Source organism: Peromyscus maniculatus, chromosome 20 (assembly GCF_049852395.1).
Source record: "Peromyscus maniculatus bairdii isolate BWxNUB_F1_BW_parent chromosome 20, HU_Pman_BW_mat_3.1, whole genome shotgun sequence".
In the NCBI taxonomy this organism is placed as follows: domain Eukaryota; kingdom Metazoa; phylum Chordata; class Mammalia; order Rodentia; family Cricetidae; genus Peromyscus; species Peromyscus maniculatus.
The window spans coordinates 53,338,169-53,352,361 of NC_134871.1; the positions used below are offsets into that span (position 1 = coordinate 53,338,169).

General features: G+C 46.5%; 1 protein-coding gene across 3 annotated transcripts in view; it reads right to left on the bottom strand.

Moving 5' to 3' along the window:
* Efcab6 (EF-hand calcium binding domain 6) overlaps positions 1-14,193 on the bottom strand; it is a 203,392-nt gene that overhangs the window by 153,257 nt on the left and 35,942 nt on the right. For all 3 annotated transcript variants that reach the window (XM_042264721.2, XM_042264722.2, XM_042264720.2), the window contains one exon: positions 6,812-6,900. In XM_042264721.2, coding sequence (XP_042120655.1) covers positions 6,812-6,900 — 89 coding nt within the window. The remainder of the gene's footprint in view (positions 1-6,811; positions 6,901-14,193) is intronic.

The window sequence follows — 14,193 nt, forward strand, 5'->3', positions numbered from 1 at the left end:
GTTTAAGTGTAATAACATACATTTCCTTTAACCAGCAGTCACTCCGACTCTCTGTAGGGAGAGTCTTTCCATCTTCTCCCCTCAAGCGTTTTTATCCTTTTACCGAAGGCATCTTCGTTTTCAAAAGCCCAGAGCTGGGTTTCCTAGTCTGCGGTCTCTATCCTTTAACTGAATATCCAGCCCCTGTACAGAATGCAGAGCGCACACGTACGCGGGGTTGGGGCTGAGGATCTGCCTCATGTTCGTTCCTTTTACCACTTGTTCTAGATTTTTCTCTCCTTTCTTCCCTTTTAGATTGGGTATTTTTTTTTTAAATCATTTTCTTTTTCCCTGTCTGGAAGTTGAACATTTGCTTCTGTCGTCTGTCAGCTGCCCTTGCCATGTGCAGACGTCACACTTCGGGGTGTAGAGTTAATGCACCTAGCCTCTTGTCGGAGGACTCCAACTCAGGCCACTCTGTCTCCTGCCTGGGATTTTGACTCCAAACCTTTTATTGAACGCACAGAAATGCTATGACCATTTGCACAGCCAATCCTCCTTCTGTTTACTCAGTTTCACGATGTTCTTTGTTTTGTTCCTAAAAATCTCAGACCTCCGACCCTGATCATTTTTTTTTTCCTCTTCTATATTGGTGAGTCAGCATCTTGGCCCCAAATCTTGATTTTCTAACATGTTTCCCATTCCCCTAGCTTCAACTCATATCCTCCTTCCTCACTCCCCAGTGCTGGCTCCACCACACCTGCCCAGACTGAACTGGCCTTGGAGGCTTTCAAGTTCAAGACACAGCCGTAATCAGGGCTTCCTTTCTTCCACACCGGCCCCTCTCCTGATGGATCTGATCACTTGTCTCTTTGAGGCAAACAGCCTACCTCCCCTGCAAGCCCTGCTTCTCTCGGCTCACAGTCTTTGTTCTTCAGTTCTTCTGTGGCAGGGCTGCCTGCCTGGAACCAGCGTACATGTTCTCTTTGAATCCGTGCTCGGCTACTGCTGTCTGCTTTATCCATTTGAATCCTGGTAGCCAGCCTAGGGAAGCAATGCCACACTGCAAGGCCTGTTCTCTGGTGGGGAATTCAGCTTCCATCTAATGATTATACTCCAGAAACTTCTTCAGAACTCTGTGGTGAGTCTTCAAAGGTAGAGCTCAGAAAGCTTTTTAAACTTCACCGAGATCTGCATGGTGTTATACATGGAAGACTGTTACACTTCATCCACTCAGCACAGTGCCAGTGCCCTGTGGATCTGCCACTGCTTAGAGGGCTATTTGTGCAGCCCATATGTAAAGGGGTCCTATGTGCCCACCAGAAGCAAATCACAGTGGTCACACTGGCTCATTTTGGCTGGGCAGGTAGCTCTGGGAAGAGCTTGCCTAGCATGGGCATGGTTCTGGCTGCCCCCCCCCCCAATACCTCCAACCCCATAAACACACCAGAAGAAAGAGAGAGTTAATTTCTCTTTTAGTAAATCACTCCATGGGTGTTTCTAAAGGATGAATGGTGACGCTATCCATATTACAGAGAGCACAAGCTCCTCCACCCTGGAGACGGCAATCCCCCATCTTGAACGTAGCAAAGGCTTAAACATCTGGGTTATAATTACACCTGTAGGAAAAATACCCCTTGCACTCTTCCTTCGGCCTCCACTTTAGACAGCTTGCCACGGCACACCAGGAACTCCTGTGGTAATTTTTACATGTGGTTGGTTCTTGTATAGTTAAGGTGGCCAGGGCAGGAGAGAGGGAGATGTAGGCCATTACTGAATAGTCTTTTCTCAACATGGCTGATGGCATGGAGTGTGACCTGGAATAAAGGTGTCCTCCACAACCGTCTTTCCAGTGGGGGAAGTGCTGTGGCCACAGTAAGTCTGACCTGCACCACAGCAGGGACTTGAGCTGTTATTATGCTACAGCCCAGCAATTGGAAGTTAAGCAGCTCTCACAGGCTGCCCCTCAGTTGACGCAAGTTGGTATGAACAAGTCCTACAGGGCCTGGCTGAACCACACTGGACTGAACACAGCAGGCAAAGGTGTGGTTCTGCTGCTTCCAAGCATGGATGCTCAATTCCTGGGGTGGAAAGTATCAAAGCTCCACATGACACAGCCTTCCCAAGCCCTTCTTCCCACACCCCAGTGGGCATCAGAGCACGCTGCAGAGCCTGAAAGGCTCAGCCCCAGCTGACCAGGAGCAGCGACTCTCCACACCCCAGCATCACAAGACAGCTGCGCCTCATGCCTCTAGCTCAGAAAAGACCAAGGCTCAGAGGAGACATGTCCACAACTTTCACGTGGTCTTAGCCATCTTTCTTCCTGAAGTGATAGAACACCTGACTCAGCCGACAGGAGGTTCCGGCCACCAGGCAATGAGTTACTCAGCCCATGGCAGCTGGTAACATAGAGCAGTTTCAGGAAAGGGCCAGGGTAGTGACAGCTCCCAGGACACACTGTCCCCCACCATGAATTTGTTCCTTAAGCCAGTTCAACCCTGGGTTGACAGTCTACTCCAGATTTAAATCCAACACTGAGCTAATGCATCCCTGAAGGCAGAGTCCTAATTTTCCAGTCACTTCCCCAAAGTCTATCAGTTGTCAATCAAAGCCCCATTCATGAGCCTGTAGAAGACATTTCCTCGTCACACTGACACACAGCATCATAAGGTTAAAAATCTACAAGCTGGTGTCCTAGTGAGGGTTATTATTATTGTGATGAAACCCCATGGCCAGTGCGATGGATAGGAAAGGGTTTCATTGGCTTAAACTCCCACATTACTGTTCATCATTGAAGGAAAGTCAGGACAGGAACTCAATCAGGGCAGAAACCTAGGGGCAGGAGCTGATGCAGAGGCCATGGAGGGGTGCTGCTTACTGGCTTGCTTCCCTTGGCTTGATCAGCCTGCTTTCTTATAGAACCCAGGATCAACAGCACTGAGATGGAACCAACCACCCTCAATCACTAATTAAGTAAATGCCCTACAGGCTTGCCTGCGGCCTGATCTTATGGAGGCATTTTCTTTTTTTTTTTTTCTTTTTTTTCTTTTTTTTTTTTTTTTTGGTTTTTCGAGACAGGGTTTCTCTGTGTAGCTTTGCGCCTTTCCTGGGACTCACTTGGTAGCCCAGGCTGGCCTCGAACTCACAGAGATCCGCCTGGCTCTGCCTCCCGAGTGCTGGGATTAAAGGCGTGCGCCACCACCGCCCGGCTGGAGGCATTTTCTTAATTGAGGTTCCCTCCTCTCAGATGACTTTAGCTTGTGTCAAGGTGACATAAAACCAGCCAGCACAGTCAGGCAGCCGCCGTCACGAGCACGGTGCTCTGGCATCAGCGGCTGAGCACACTGTGGCAAGAAGGGGAGTGGGCAGTACTGTGTCCCACAGGGGAAATCTCGCTCTCATTCTTACAAACAGCATAGAATTGTGGGATTGGCAAGTACTTTTCTCACTGCTTTTATATTTCTCTGGTTTTTAAACGTTTACCAATTTATTTACTTATTAGTTTTGCACAGTATACATGTGGAGGGCAGAGGACAACCTGTGGGAATCTGTTCCCTCCTTTCACCCTGTGGGTCCCAGGGACTGAACTCAGATCATCAGGCTTGGCAGCAAGCACCTCTCCCTGCCAAGCCATCTTGCTGGCCCTCTCACTGACGCTGACATTCTGCCAGTTCTCCATGATATAACCAGTTAGGCATTTCTTTATCCTTCTCTGGCTTGAGATTCTCGGCTGCTCTCTTTTTATTTCAGTGTCCTTTGAATGTTCCTCTCCAAATGTTGGTGTTGTGTACCAAAGGAGGGCCTTGAAGACGTCGTCATCGGTGACTAGGTAGCTGGTCCTTGCACCCCTTGCCTTCCTCTAGGAAGATGCATGGAGGAGGCTGTGGAGCTGGGGCCTTCATCTTGGACGTCCTGGCCTCCGGAACTCTCCCATATGATTGCCACTCTTAGAGACCGCCCAAACTGTGTTCTGTTACAGGTACACGAAACAGAGCAGGACAGGTCTTCTTGGAAGTGTCATGTGCCCTCCCCCTCCTCCTGGCCTTTGTCCCCTTGGGCCGTCCTCTCGGTTTTGCACCTCTGTGTCTTTCTGGGCTGCATCCGTCGGAGCTGCCTTCCCGTCCACTAGTGTTCTTTCCAGCTGTGTTTGCTCCACCGTTTCACCAACCTGCTCAATCCAGACCTCTAATCTTCAGCACCATGAGTCCCATCATGCACCAGCGCTATTTATTGGGAGTGCTCTTCTGTTTGGTTCTTCCCCTGTGGCGGCCCCCTTGGCTTTGCTTCTTGTCTTTCTTTACTTTATGGACAACAAAACTGAGCACAGGAACTCACTGTGATGCGGACAGGGATTCACTACCAACTTGGCCGAAGCCCATAGAGCCAAAGCTGACTGTAGAGAAAGTATCCTCCTCTGGACGCCACTTTCCATTTTATCTTGGCCTCTTAGAGGAGTTCTACTCTTGATAGCCCACTAACACATTAAAATACTTGTGTGTGTGTGTGTGTGTGTGTGTGTGTGTGTGTGTGTGTTTGACTTTTTATCCAGCAGTTTAATAGTCTTCCATAGAAATGCTGTTCATGGTACATAACCTGCCATAGCCACAGAAGGAGACTTAATTAGAATGCATGGTCTCCAACCATCAAGAGAATCCAGCTTCATAATAAATCAGAAATCTTTCAAATTTGGTGGAAATATGTAGCCTTTTATGATTAAGAAAGTAACTCAGGATCCTTCTCATCTCAAATTATCAGACTAAGATTTCATAGTAAGGCACACACATAAAGATCTCTTACTTTTGGTTTTTCCAGCTTTTTTTAAAAAAACAAAAAAACAAAGACTATTCAAAACAGGATATGGTACACCCAACAGTATTATCCCATAAATGGGGTGGGGCTGGGTCAAGAGCATGGATGTAGAGTCTGTAAACAACCGGTCATTCTTCTGAGTGGCTGTGGAAAGCAGCTCAGTCTATGACTTACTCAACACCACACAGAGCCCAAGGCCTCCCACACACAGGCTGTCAATGGGTATGTTTCTGCTGTGACAGGGTCCCCAAGTCTGGGCAACTGATGATGTTGGGGTTCATGGTCAAGGAGCTGGTTAAAGAACTGGAAGGTGCTAACTCGGGGTCTCTAGTGAGGGCCTCACACTCCTTCAGCTGGTGGCAGAAAGTGGAAGAGGAGGCGCGTGTAGAAGAGAGACCCTAAGTGGCTTCACAGAAGCCACTCCTGAAGGTAAATCATCTAGTCCCATGAGAGCAAGAACCCACTACCGTGAAATCAGGACCACCTTTTCCAGGGGCCCTTACCCCAACCCCAACAGGCCCACTCCCAGCAATGCCAATCAAGGGGTTAAGAAAATGTGAATTTCTGGGGACCCACTCGAGCCACAGAGAGGGGCTGATATCTGTCATTGCAGCTAGAGCTATTTCTCTAATGATTTTTAAATTGTAATTTAAAGGAAAAAAGTCATAAAATTTGTTCTTGTGGGTTGAGAGTACAGCTCCATAGGAAAAGCACTTACCTAGCATGTAAGAACTCAATTTCTTACCACCACAAAAAGAAAAAAAAACCACTGAACCATTTTAAGTACATAGTTCAGTGGTGTTCAGCATATTCAAGATGTTATGCAGAAGTCCTAAGGGCCCATCACCCGTGGCTCCCCATCACCCACAGTTCTGCATCACCCACAGCTCTTTATCATCCATGGCTCCCCATCACCTCTTCCTCCTGCTGCAGTGATGCTTGTGCCTGAGCTGCAGGGGGAGAGGGGGAGGGGGACAGGGAATCAAGTGTGACTCTATAAGGGCAATACTTTTAAAAGGTGCAAACTGCACAGGATCAGATTTATTCTATGTATAAAAGTGTGTATCTATGTGTGGGTATGTGCACATGAGTGCAGCGCCCATGGAGGCCAGAAGAGGGCATTAGATCCTCAAAACCAGGGTCATAGTCAGTTGTGAGCTGCCTGACATGGGTGTTGGGAACTCAATTCAGATCCCCTGGAAAAGCAGGAAGGGCTTTTAAGCTGCTGAGTCATCCATCTCTCCAGCCCCTAAATTAAATTATTGTAATTGTTTGCATAGCTCCATAGAAAATGAGGCTTATTCACACAGAGTCAGATAAGCAGTGAGTAATTTTCTTACTAAAACAGTATTTCCTAAGCCACAAACTGGAACCCAAAGCATTTCTGCCAACAGAGCCATTGAGGGTTATATGCCAGCCCCCACAGGCAACAATGAACCAGAGAGCCCTACATTTAAGCTAAAACCACGACGCATAGAGGTGCCTTAACAAAACCTTTAACATCCTATTTTCCCCTGTCCAGCAAAACACTATCACTTTCCAATGACTGGCACAAAAATGTATAAAAACAACTAATTTCAACCCTGGAATCTTAGTGTTTCACTTCAAAATTAAAACCCGTTGTTTCCAGATTTAAAATACATTAGACACAGGATGTTTTCAGCCTAGCTTTAACCCTCCTATGCTTATGTTCTATTACAGCCTCGTTCTTTCTAAATACAATTTTGACTGAGGATTAATCCGTTAAATGTTATGTGGACAAGCTCTACTCATGCATTTTCCATGGAGATACAGCTATGAGCCACACCTGCAATTGTAGCACTCGGGAGGCTAAAACAAGAGGATCATGAGTTCAAGACCAGCCTGGGTTATACAGCAAGTCTCAGTCTCAGAGAGGAAAGAAAGAGATAGAGACACAGATACCGATGCATGACTAGAACTGACTCTAATGGCCTGTGTTGTGACTCCAACCATTCGATCATATCAAATGTTAATATGAGTGACCAAAAAAAAGCCCACTTACCTCCTTATAACATTTATATTTAGATCAATTCCACCAAACCTGGACAGGAATTCGAGGTACGGCACGTTCCCCGAGCTGGTGAGTGGGAGCTATGATCAGACAGAAAGCGTGACAACGTGTTAGAGAATCGAGGCTCCAGGAACAGTCCACACAGCAGGCTTCTGTGTCAAGTAATGTTGTAACGTCGAAGCTGCTAAGGGAACAGACACTCTATTAAACATCCGTGAGTCCTTTCCAGGAGCCTGAACTGATACACGTCCTCAGAAAGCAAAGAATGAGGCAGTCTGTGCTCATGGAAAAGCGAACATGTCTTGATGACATTATCAAACACTGACCTGAGCTCAGTCTAATATCTACATATAAATCAAATAGAATCCTCGCGAACATTCCTATGTGTGGTGTGTACTAGAAGCTGGGAGGAGAGCAGAGATATCCATCTAGTGTCAAGGTAGAAACTGTCACTGTTAAGAGTTATTTTCCTAATGGATTTCTATTATAATTATTTCTCTGTTGGGGAAGGGGTGTGTGCACCCCAGTGTAGGTGTGGGGGTCAGAGGACTGCTTGAGGAAGTCGTTCTCTTCTACCGTACAGGTTCCAGGGACCGAACTCAGGTTGTTAGCCTTGTTGGCAAGCATCTTTACCCAGCAGGCCATCTCACTGGCCCAAAAGTTCTATAAAGGATACTATTGGGTCAGGTGAGTCCATATGAATTACAGATTAACTAAAATGGTTAAATCAATTGAGATTGGCTCTGCACTGTGATTATGAGAGAGGTGGGTCCTTGTTTTTAGGAAATATATGCCCTGAAGTCAGAAAGAACTGTGAGACGATCAGCTTCTTCGGTGTTTGAAGACTTTCTCCAGAAAACAAAATGTACTCCAGGGTGTTGAAGATCACGGTAGAAGATCTGTGACCTCCCTGGCACATGGATCAGAAGAATCACCCTCCTGAAAACAGCTGCATCACTGGAAGTGATCTACAGAGTCAACACAGTTCCCAGCAAAAGTCCAATGACATTTTCACAGGAAGAACAAACAAATGAACAACCCTAAGATTTATACGGAAACACACAGATCCCAAATTACACGACAGAGCCATGGTGACAAAAGCTGGACACGGACACAAACACACATGCTGACCAACAGGACAGGCTGCAGGACCCAGAAGGAAACCTACACACTCCAGCCACCTGGTTCTCAGAAAGGCCAAGAGCTCACGCTGGAGAAAAGTCGGCCTCTCCAACTCGGGGGCTGAAACACTGGACACTCAGAGGCTGAAGACCAAAACTAGATCCCAGGATCACTCTGTGCAAAATAGATAGATAGATAGATAGATAGATAGATAGATAGATAGATAGATAGATAGATAGATAGATAGATAAGGCATCAAGGACATTTATGTAAGACTTTACACACTGAAACCACTGAAGAAAAATGCAGGAGAAATACTTAAAGATTTGGGCATAGGCAAGGACTTTCTGAAAAGGACACCAATAGCTCAGGAACTCACTGCACACAGTTCAAAGCTCTTCAGCACGAGAAACAATTGCCAGAGCGAAGCAACATGCATCAGATGGGAGAAAAGCTTTGCCAGCTAGTCATCTGACACGAAATTAGTGTCCAGAATATATAAAGAACATGAAAGATTGAATAACAAATAATCAATAAGCCGGTGAGTGAACTGAACAAACTATTCTCAAGAGTATAAGCGGCTAATAAACACATGAAAAGATGCCCAACCTCCCTAGTCGTCAGGGAGATGCAAATCCAATCCACAATGTGGGCTGTGGGGGATGCAGTGGGTAAGAGTGCTTGTTCTGCAGACACAAGGACCTTGTTTGAAAAAAAATAGAAAAATTAAGAATAATTAAAAAAAAAAAAAAAACCAAACAGGCATGGATACACACGCCTGTAAAGCCAGCACTGGGGCGTCAGGGCAAGTGGATCGCAAGAGCTGTCTGGACAATGATTCTAAGCTGAAATAGTGATTTTTCTGATTAGTGAGATCCTGTTGCATGGCCATTGGAAGCTATGGAGGAAAACACTGATATTTTGCTCTGGCCTCTGCATGTGCATACATGGGCATGTACTGGCACACTGACATGGACACACATATACACAGAGAGACACAGACACACACACCACTCCAATTAGAAAGTTAAGTGACATGGTTAAGCTTTTAAAACTCCAATGTGTTTCTATCCCACTCCAGTGACTTAAAAAGCAAACAAACAAACACAATAGCAAAGGCTGACCTTTGAGGGAAAGGAACCTGTATACTGCATGGGAATGGAAATTAGTGCAACCATTATGGAAATCAATATGCAGGGTCCTTACAAAAACTAAAAACAAGACTTCCATGTGAGCCAGCTGTTCCACTCCCGGGTACACAATGATAGACCCTATGTCTGCATGCCACAGAGATACTTAGACATCCATGTTTATCACGACGCCATTCACAACAGCCGAGCTCTGGAACCAGCCTACGCGTCCGTTAGCAGTTGAAGGGGGCGGCTGTGAATGTGCAATGGGGTTTCATTCAGCCCTGAAGGATGAAAGCATGTCATTTCCAAGGAAATGGATAGAACTGGAGGTCATCCTGTTCAGTGATGTAAGCTAGACTCAGGCAGATACCACAAACATGCCTTCTCTTATACACAGTCTAAATTTAAAAATAAAAGGCATCATTTCTCGGCCTTTCAGCTAAGATTGGATGTGAAAATAAGACATAGGAAAGTAAAAGAAGGAATGTTGGAGAGGAGATGGAAGTGAAAGCATGTTGGGAATGAGGATGACTAAAGCATGCTACAAACACATGGTGAGTAGCAAGATAAAGATGGTTTTGTACTGTTTTCACTAATAAAAGCACATGCACTGGGCTGAGGAGACAGCTCAGAGGTTAAGCAGCATTGGCTGCTCTTTCAGAGAACTCAGGATCGGATCCCAGCACCCACATGATAATAGCTCACAACCATCTGTAACACCAGTTCCAAGGACGCTGGTGCCTCTTCTGGCCTCCACAAGCACTGCACACACATGGTACATATACACACATACAGGCAAACACACATACACATAAAATAAAAATAAATCTTTAAAAAATAGCCATGATGTACATGTTGATTATATTGCTTGCTTATGTGCATGCAAATGCGCGTGCGCGCGCGCGCGCACACACACACACACACACACACACACACACACACACACAAAGCTGAGATCCCAGGAGAAGAAAATGAAGGGAAGCTTGTACCACAGACAACTCAAAGCAGAAGGACATAAGGATTGCTGTGCCACAAACACTTTTAGTATCATTCTTAAGGAAAAATTTCTGAAGATTCAGAATTATTTCCAATACAAAGATGAATTCTTTAAATGGAGGTAATTATTAAAGAAGGATCATGGATCTAGAATTTAAATAAACACCAGTATATAATCAATATAAACATAATAAGTCTCATACAGGTTCACATAATGTACTATCCTTCACACCTAATGATTCCCAAGCTGCACAACTGAGTTGATATTTACTCAGCCTTGAAATAGCAGCCTCAAAGCCTAGCATGGTTATCTCAGTGTCCCCCAAAGGATAAATTTCTCTTCCCCATTTAAAACATGTCTAACTAGGAAATGAGGCCAGAGGGATGCTGGCTTATGGTACGCCTTTGGAGACGCTTCTCCTGTAAAGGGCACCTGTGACATCTACTTCCAAGAGTGTGTGTTTCGGCAGATATGGTAGCAGCAGGTACTTAGGAGTTTTGCTAACAGGACAAAAGATGGGCAAGAACAGGTTAAACCGGATGTTCTCGGTGATAAGATAAAAGAGAACGGGGGGGGGGGGGGCCTGGGAGGTTCGCTCAGTCAGTCAAATACTTGCAAGGACCTGGATTCAGTCCCCAGAAGCCACACTTTAAAAGCTGAGTGTGGTGACATGTGCTTATAATCCCCACACTGAGGAGGTAGAGATGGGAGGACCCCTGGGCTCACTGGCCAACTAGCCTGGCCTACCTATGTGGAAAGTTTCAGGCCAATGAGCAAGCCTGTCTTAAAACCAAGGTGGACAGTGCCTGAGAAACATTTGACATTCTCTTTTGGCTTCCACATGCACACACATATGGACACATACACATACATACATACACACACACACACACACACACACACACACACACACACTATATAAGAGAATGATTAGACACTTGCCAGATTACACCCAATAAACAAGTATACATGTGGACAAATGTGGACTGCAGGAAGTAAGTCCTGGGGCTGGACCTGGGCTGCAGAAGAGGGGGGTTCACGATCTGTATCCACCACGCTGAGTATCCCCATAACCTTGGTCTCCAACTTAGAACACCACAGGGCCAACACACAACTTAGTTCTCTGAAATCCATTTATTCACATGTAGTGGGTAGCCATTCCAGCTTGGATCTGGAAGTTCCAACCCCCATTGAGACTCTGGCAACTGTCACGCCTACGAGGCGGGGCCAGGGGAGGCGCCTGGAGACCTGAGAGCTGGATGGGCCAGTGTTCTCTCTGTACATTCTCTCCGTGCCGGGACGCTGAACGGTGAAGGTAGACTGTGCAGAGATTCACAAGACTTTTGTATTTTTTAAGCGGTCTATGACTGGGCTGGGGAGATTGCTCACAGGGTAAAATGCTTACTGCATGCACAAGAAGACCTGAGATCAGATCCCATGTGCCTATGGAAAGGCTAGGCATGGAAGCATGTACCTGTAACCCACGCTGAGGGGCAGAGAGACAGGTAAACAGTAGGGCTCGGTGGCCAAGAAGTCTAGCCAATCAGTGAGCTCCAGGTTCAGTGAGAGACCCTGTCTCTAAAAATAAGGTGGGGAGCAACAGAAAAAGACATTCAAAGTTGACCTCTGGCCTCCACAGCTGTATGCAGAGGCAACCACACACACACATACAGAGAGAGGGGGCGTGGGTCCATGTCAGTTCTCAGAGACTCTTCATGGAAACAAAGATGCAGAGCAGGCCACAGCAAAGTCTAAGATGCCCCAACATTAAAGCATCCAGATGTGGCTCTCCAAAGAACATGAGAGCTAACAGATGTATAGATGACTTCTGGAAAACTCTATTCTAAATTCTAGGGAAGGCTATTATGAAATCTTTCCTGGTTTTATGCATTTCCGGTTGGGCTACCTACTGAAGAAGGATGTCACCCATGAACCAGTCAGTTTGCTCAGTCCAGGCATCGTGCTTGAGCTCACTCACAGTGACTTTGGCCCCTGTGGCTGACCACCGATCCAGAGGCTCCAGGACATGAGGAAGTGTGCCTGGTGTTAGGGGGAGAGGGCCAAGGTCCACTGTTTAAAAAGTCTCCAGTTCCAGCAACTTCTAAAAGTGACATGTAATGTCACGGTTTCTGTATTTCTCCTCCTGCAGAACTATTTAGCCTGGGGAGATTGTCACCATGGTCAACTGACATCAGACCATGGCTGTAAGGACATAGCAGGGATTGTTGGCTTGTTTGTTTGTTTGTTTTCAAGACAGGGTTTCTCTGTGTATCCCTGGCTGTCCTGGAACTCACTCTGTAGGAACTCAGATCAATTCAAGGCTGGCCTTGAACTCAAAGAGATCCATTGCCTCTGTCTCCCCAGTGCTGGAATTAAAGGCGTGTACCACCACCACTTGGCTAGAGATTATATTTTAATTCTCCATTTGGCATAAAGTGTCTGCCCAGTGCTTACAAGGGTAAATATTCTTCTTAAGTCAGAAATATTCTCATGTGACAGCCACCCTACCCTCAGCAGGTCCCCAAGAGAGTGAGAGAGAGACTCTTGTCCACACAAAACCCTAGTGTGCTGTGGGATGGTCTGTATGTCAAATTGCTCTGATTGGTCAATAAATAAAACACTGATTGGCAGTGGCTAGGCAGGAAGTATAGGCGGGACTAACAGAGAGGAGAAAAGAAAGAACAGGAAGGCAGAAGGAGTCACTGCCAGCCTCCACCATGACAAGCAGCATGTGAAGATGCCAGTAAGCCACGAGCCACGTAGCAAGGTATAGATTTATGGAAATGGATTAATTTAATCTATAAGAACAGTTAGCAAGAAGCTTGCCACAGCCATACAGTTTGTAAGCAATATAAGTCTCTGTGTTTACTTGGTTGGGTCTGAGCGGCTATGGGACTGGCGGGTGACAGAGATTTGTCCTGACTTGGGCAAGGCAGGAAAACTCAAGCTACACTAGTGAGTCAATGTTCACAGCAGCAACATCCACAAATGTCAGAGAGCAGAAATGACCTAAAGACCCCAAAGGCTGGAAAGTTTGGCCCATCTACACACAGAGCCCAGGGGAAGGACTCCAGTGCTGCCCTGGCGCAGCCTAGGTGAGCACTGAACATGCTAAGTGCAAGTAGCCTAACAGGGAAGCACACACATGGTGTGATTCCTTCTGTAGGAAATGCTCAGCACTGCCGGGTATGGTGGCACATTCCCTTTTAGTCCAGCACCTGGGAGTCAGAGGCAGGCAGACATCTGGGAGCTCAAGGCCTCCCGCATCTCTACAGTGAGTTCCAGGCCAGCCGGAGTTACAGAATGAGACACTGTCAAGAAGGAAGGAAGGAAGAAGGAGAGAAGGGAGGGAAGGGGGAGGGAGGGAGAGAGGGAGGGAAGGACGATAAAAATAAATAAATAAGCATTTGGCATCTCCAGTGTCAATGAATGGATTAGTCACTCCTGGTAGATAAAAGGGGGTAGGGGGAGAGTGACTCTTAATGAGCCTGGGCTCATTAGGTATTCAGGGCATATACATTCTATCTTAATTAAGCCGCTATTAAAAATGTAGACAGCCGTGAGTTTCTCTCTGACTCGGGCACTCTGGCTCAGCAGGTGACGCCCTCTGCTGTCACATTACTGAAGGAAGATCCTGAGAAAATGCCAGGCAGCCTCCAAAACCAAAAGGAGGAACTGGGGAGAGGGGCCATGTAACAGGATGGCCAGGGAAACTTCTCACTCACTGAGCAGGCAGCTACAACTCTGGAAAAGGAGAGGCAGACCATCCCTGGAACACTGGGGAGAAACTGAAGACTGTCTTGAACAGTGGGCTTTGAACCAGAAATGGAGGTAATGTAAATACAGAGAGCTGTGTGTGTGAACAAATGGACTTTAGAGCTCTGCCCATGAGAAGGCTCCAATGAAGGCCTCCCAACAATGTCAGCCACCCTCTGCCTAAACCCTGGCTCTGGGCATCTTCATCCATCTAGAGCGAGCAGAGCTCTGGAGAGCGGGTGATTCTAGGACTCAGGCAAGGCAGCTACAGAAAAGATTGGTCTGTCTTAGAAGGCAAACAAGTCCTCAAGGAGTAATAATAGAGTTGTGTCCAAGGCTGGGGAAAACAGACTAGAGAGGCTCCT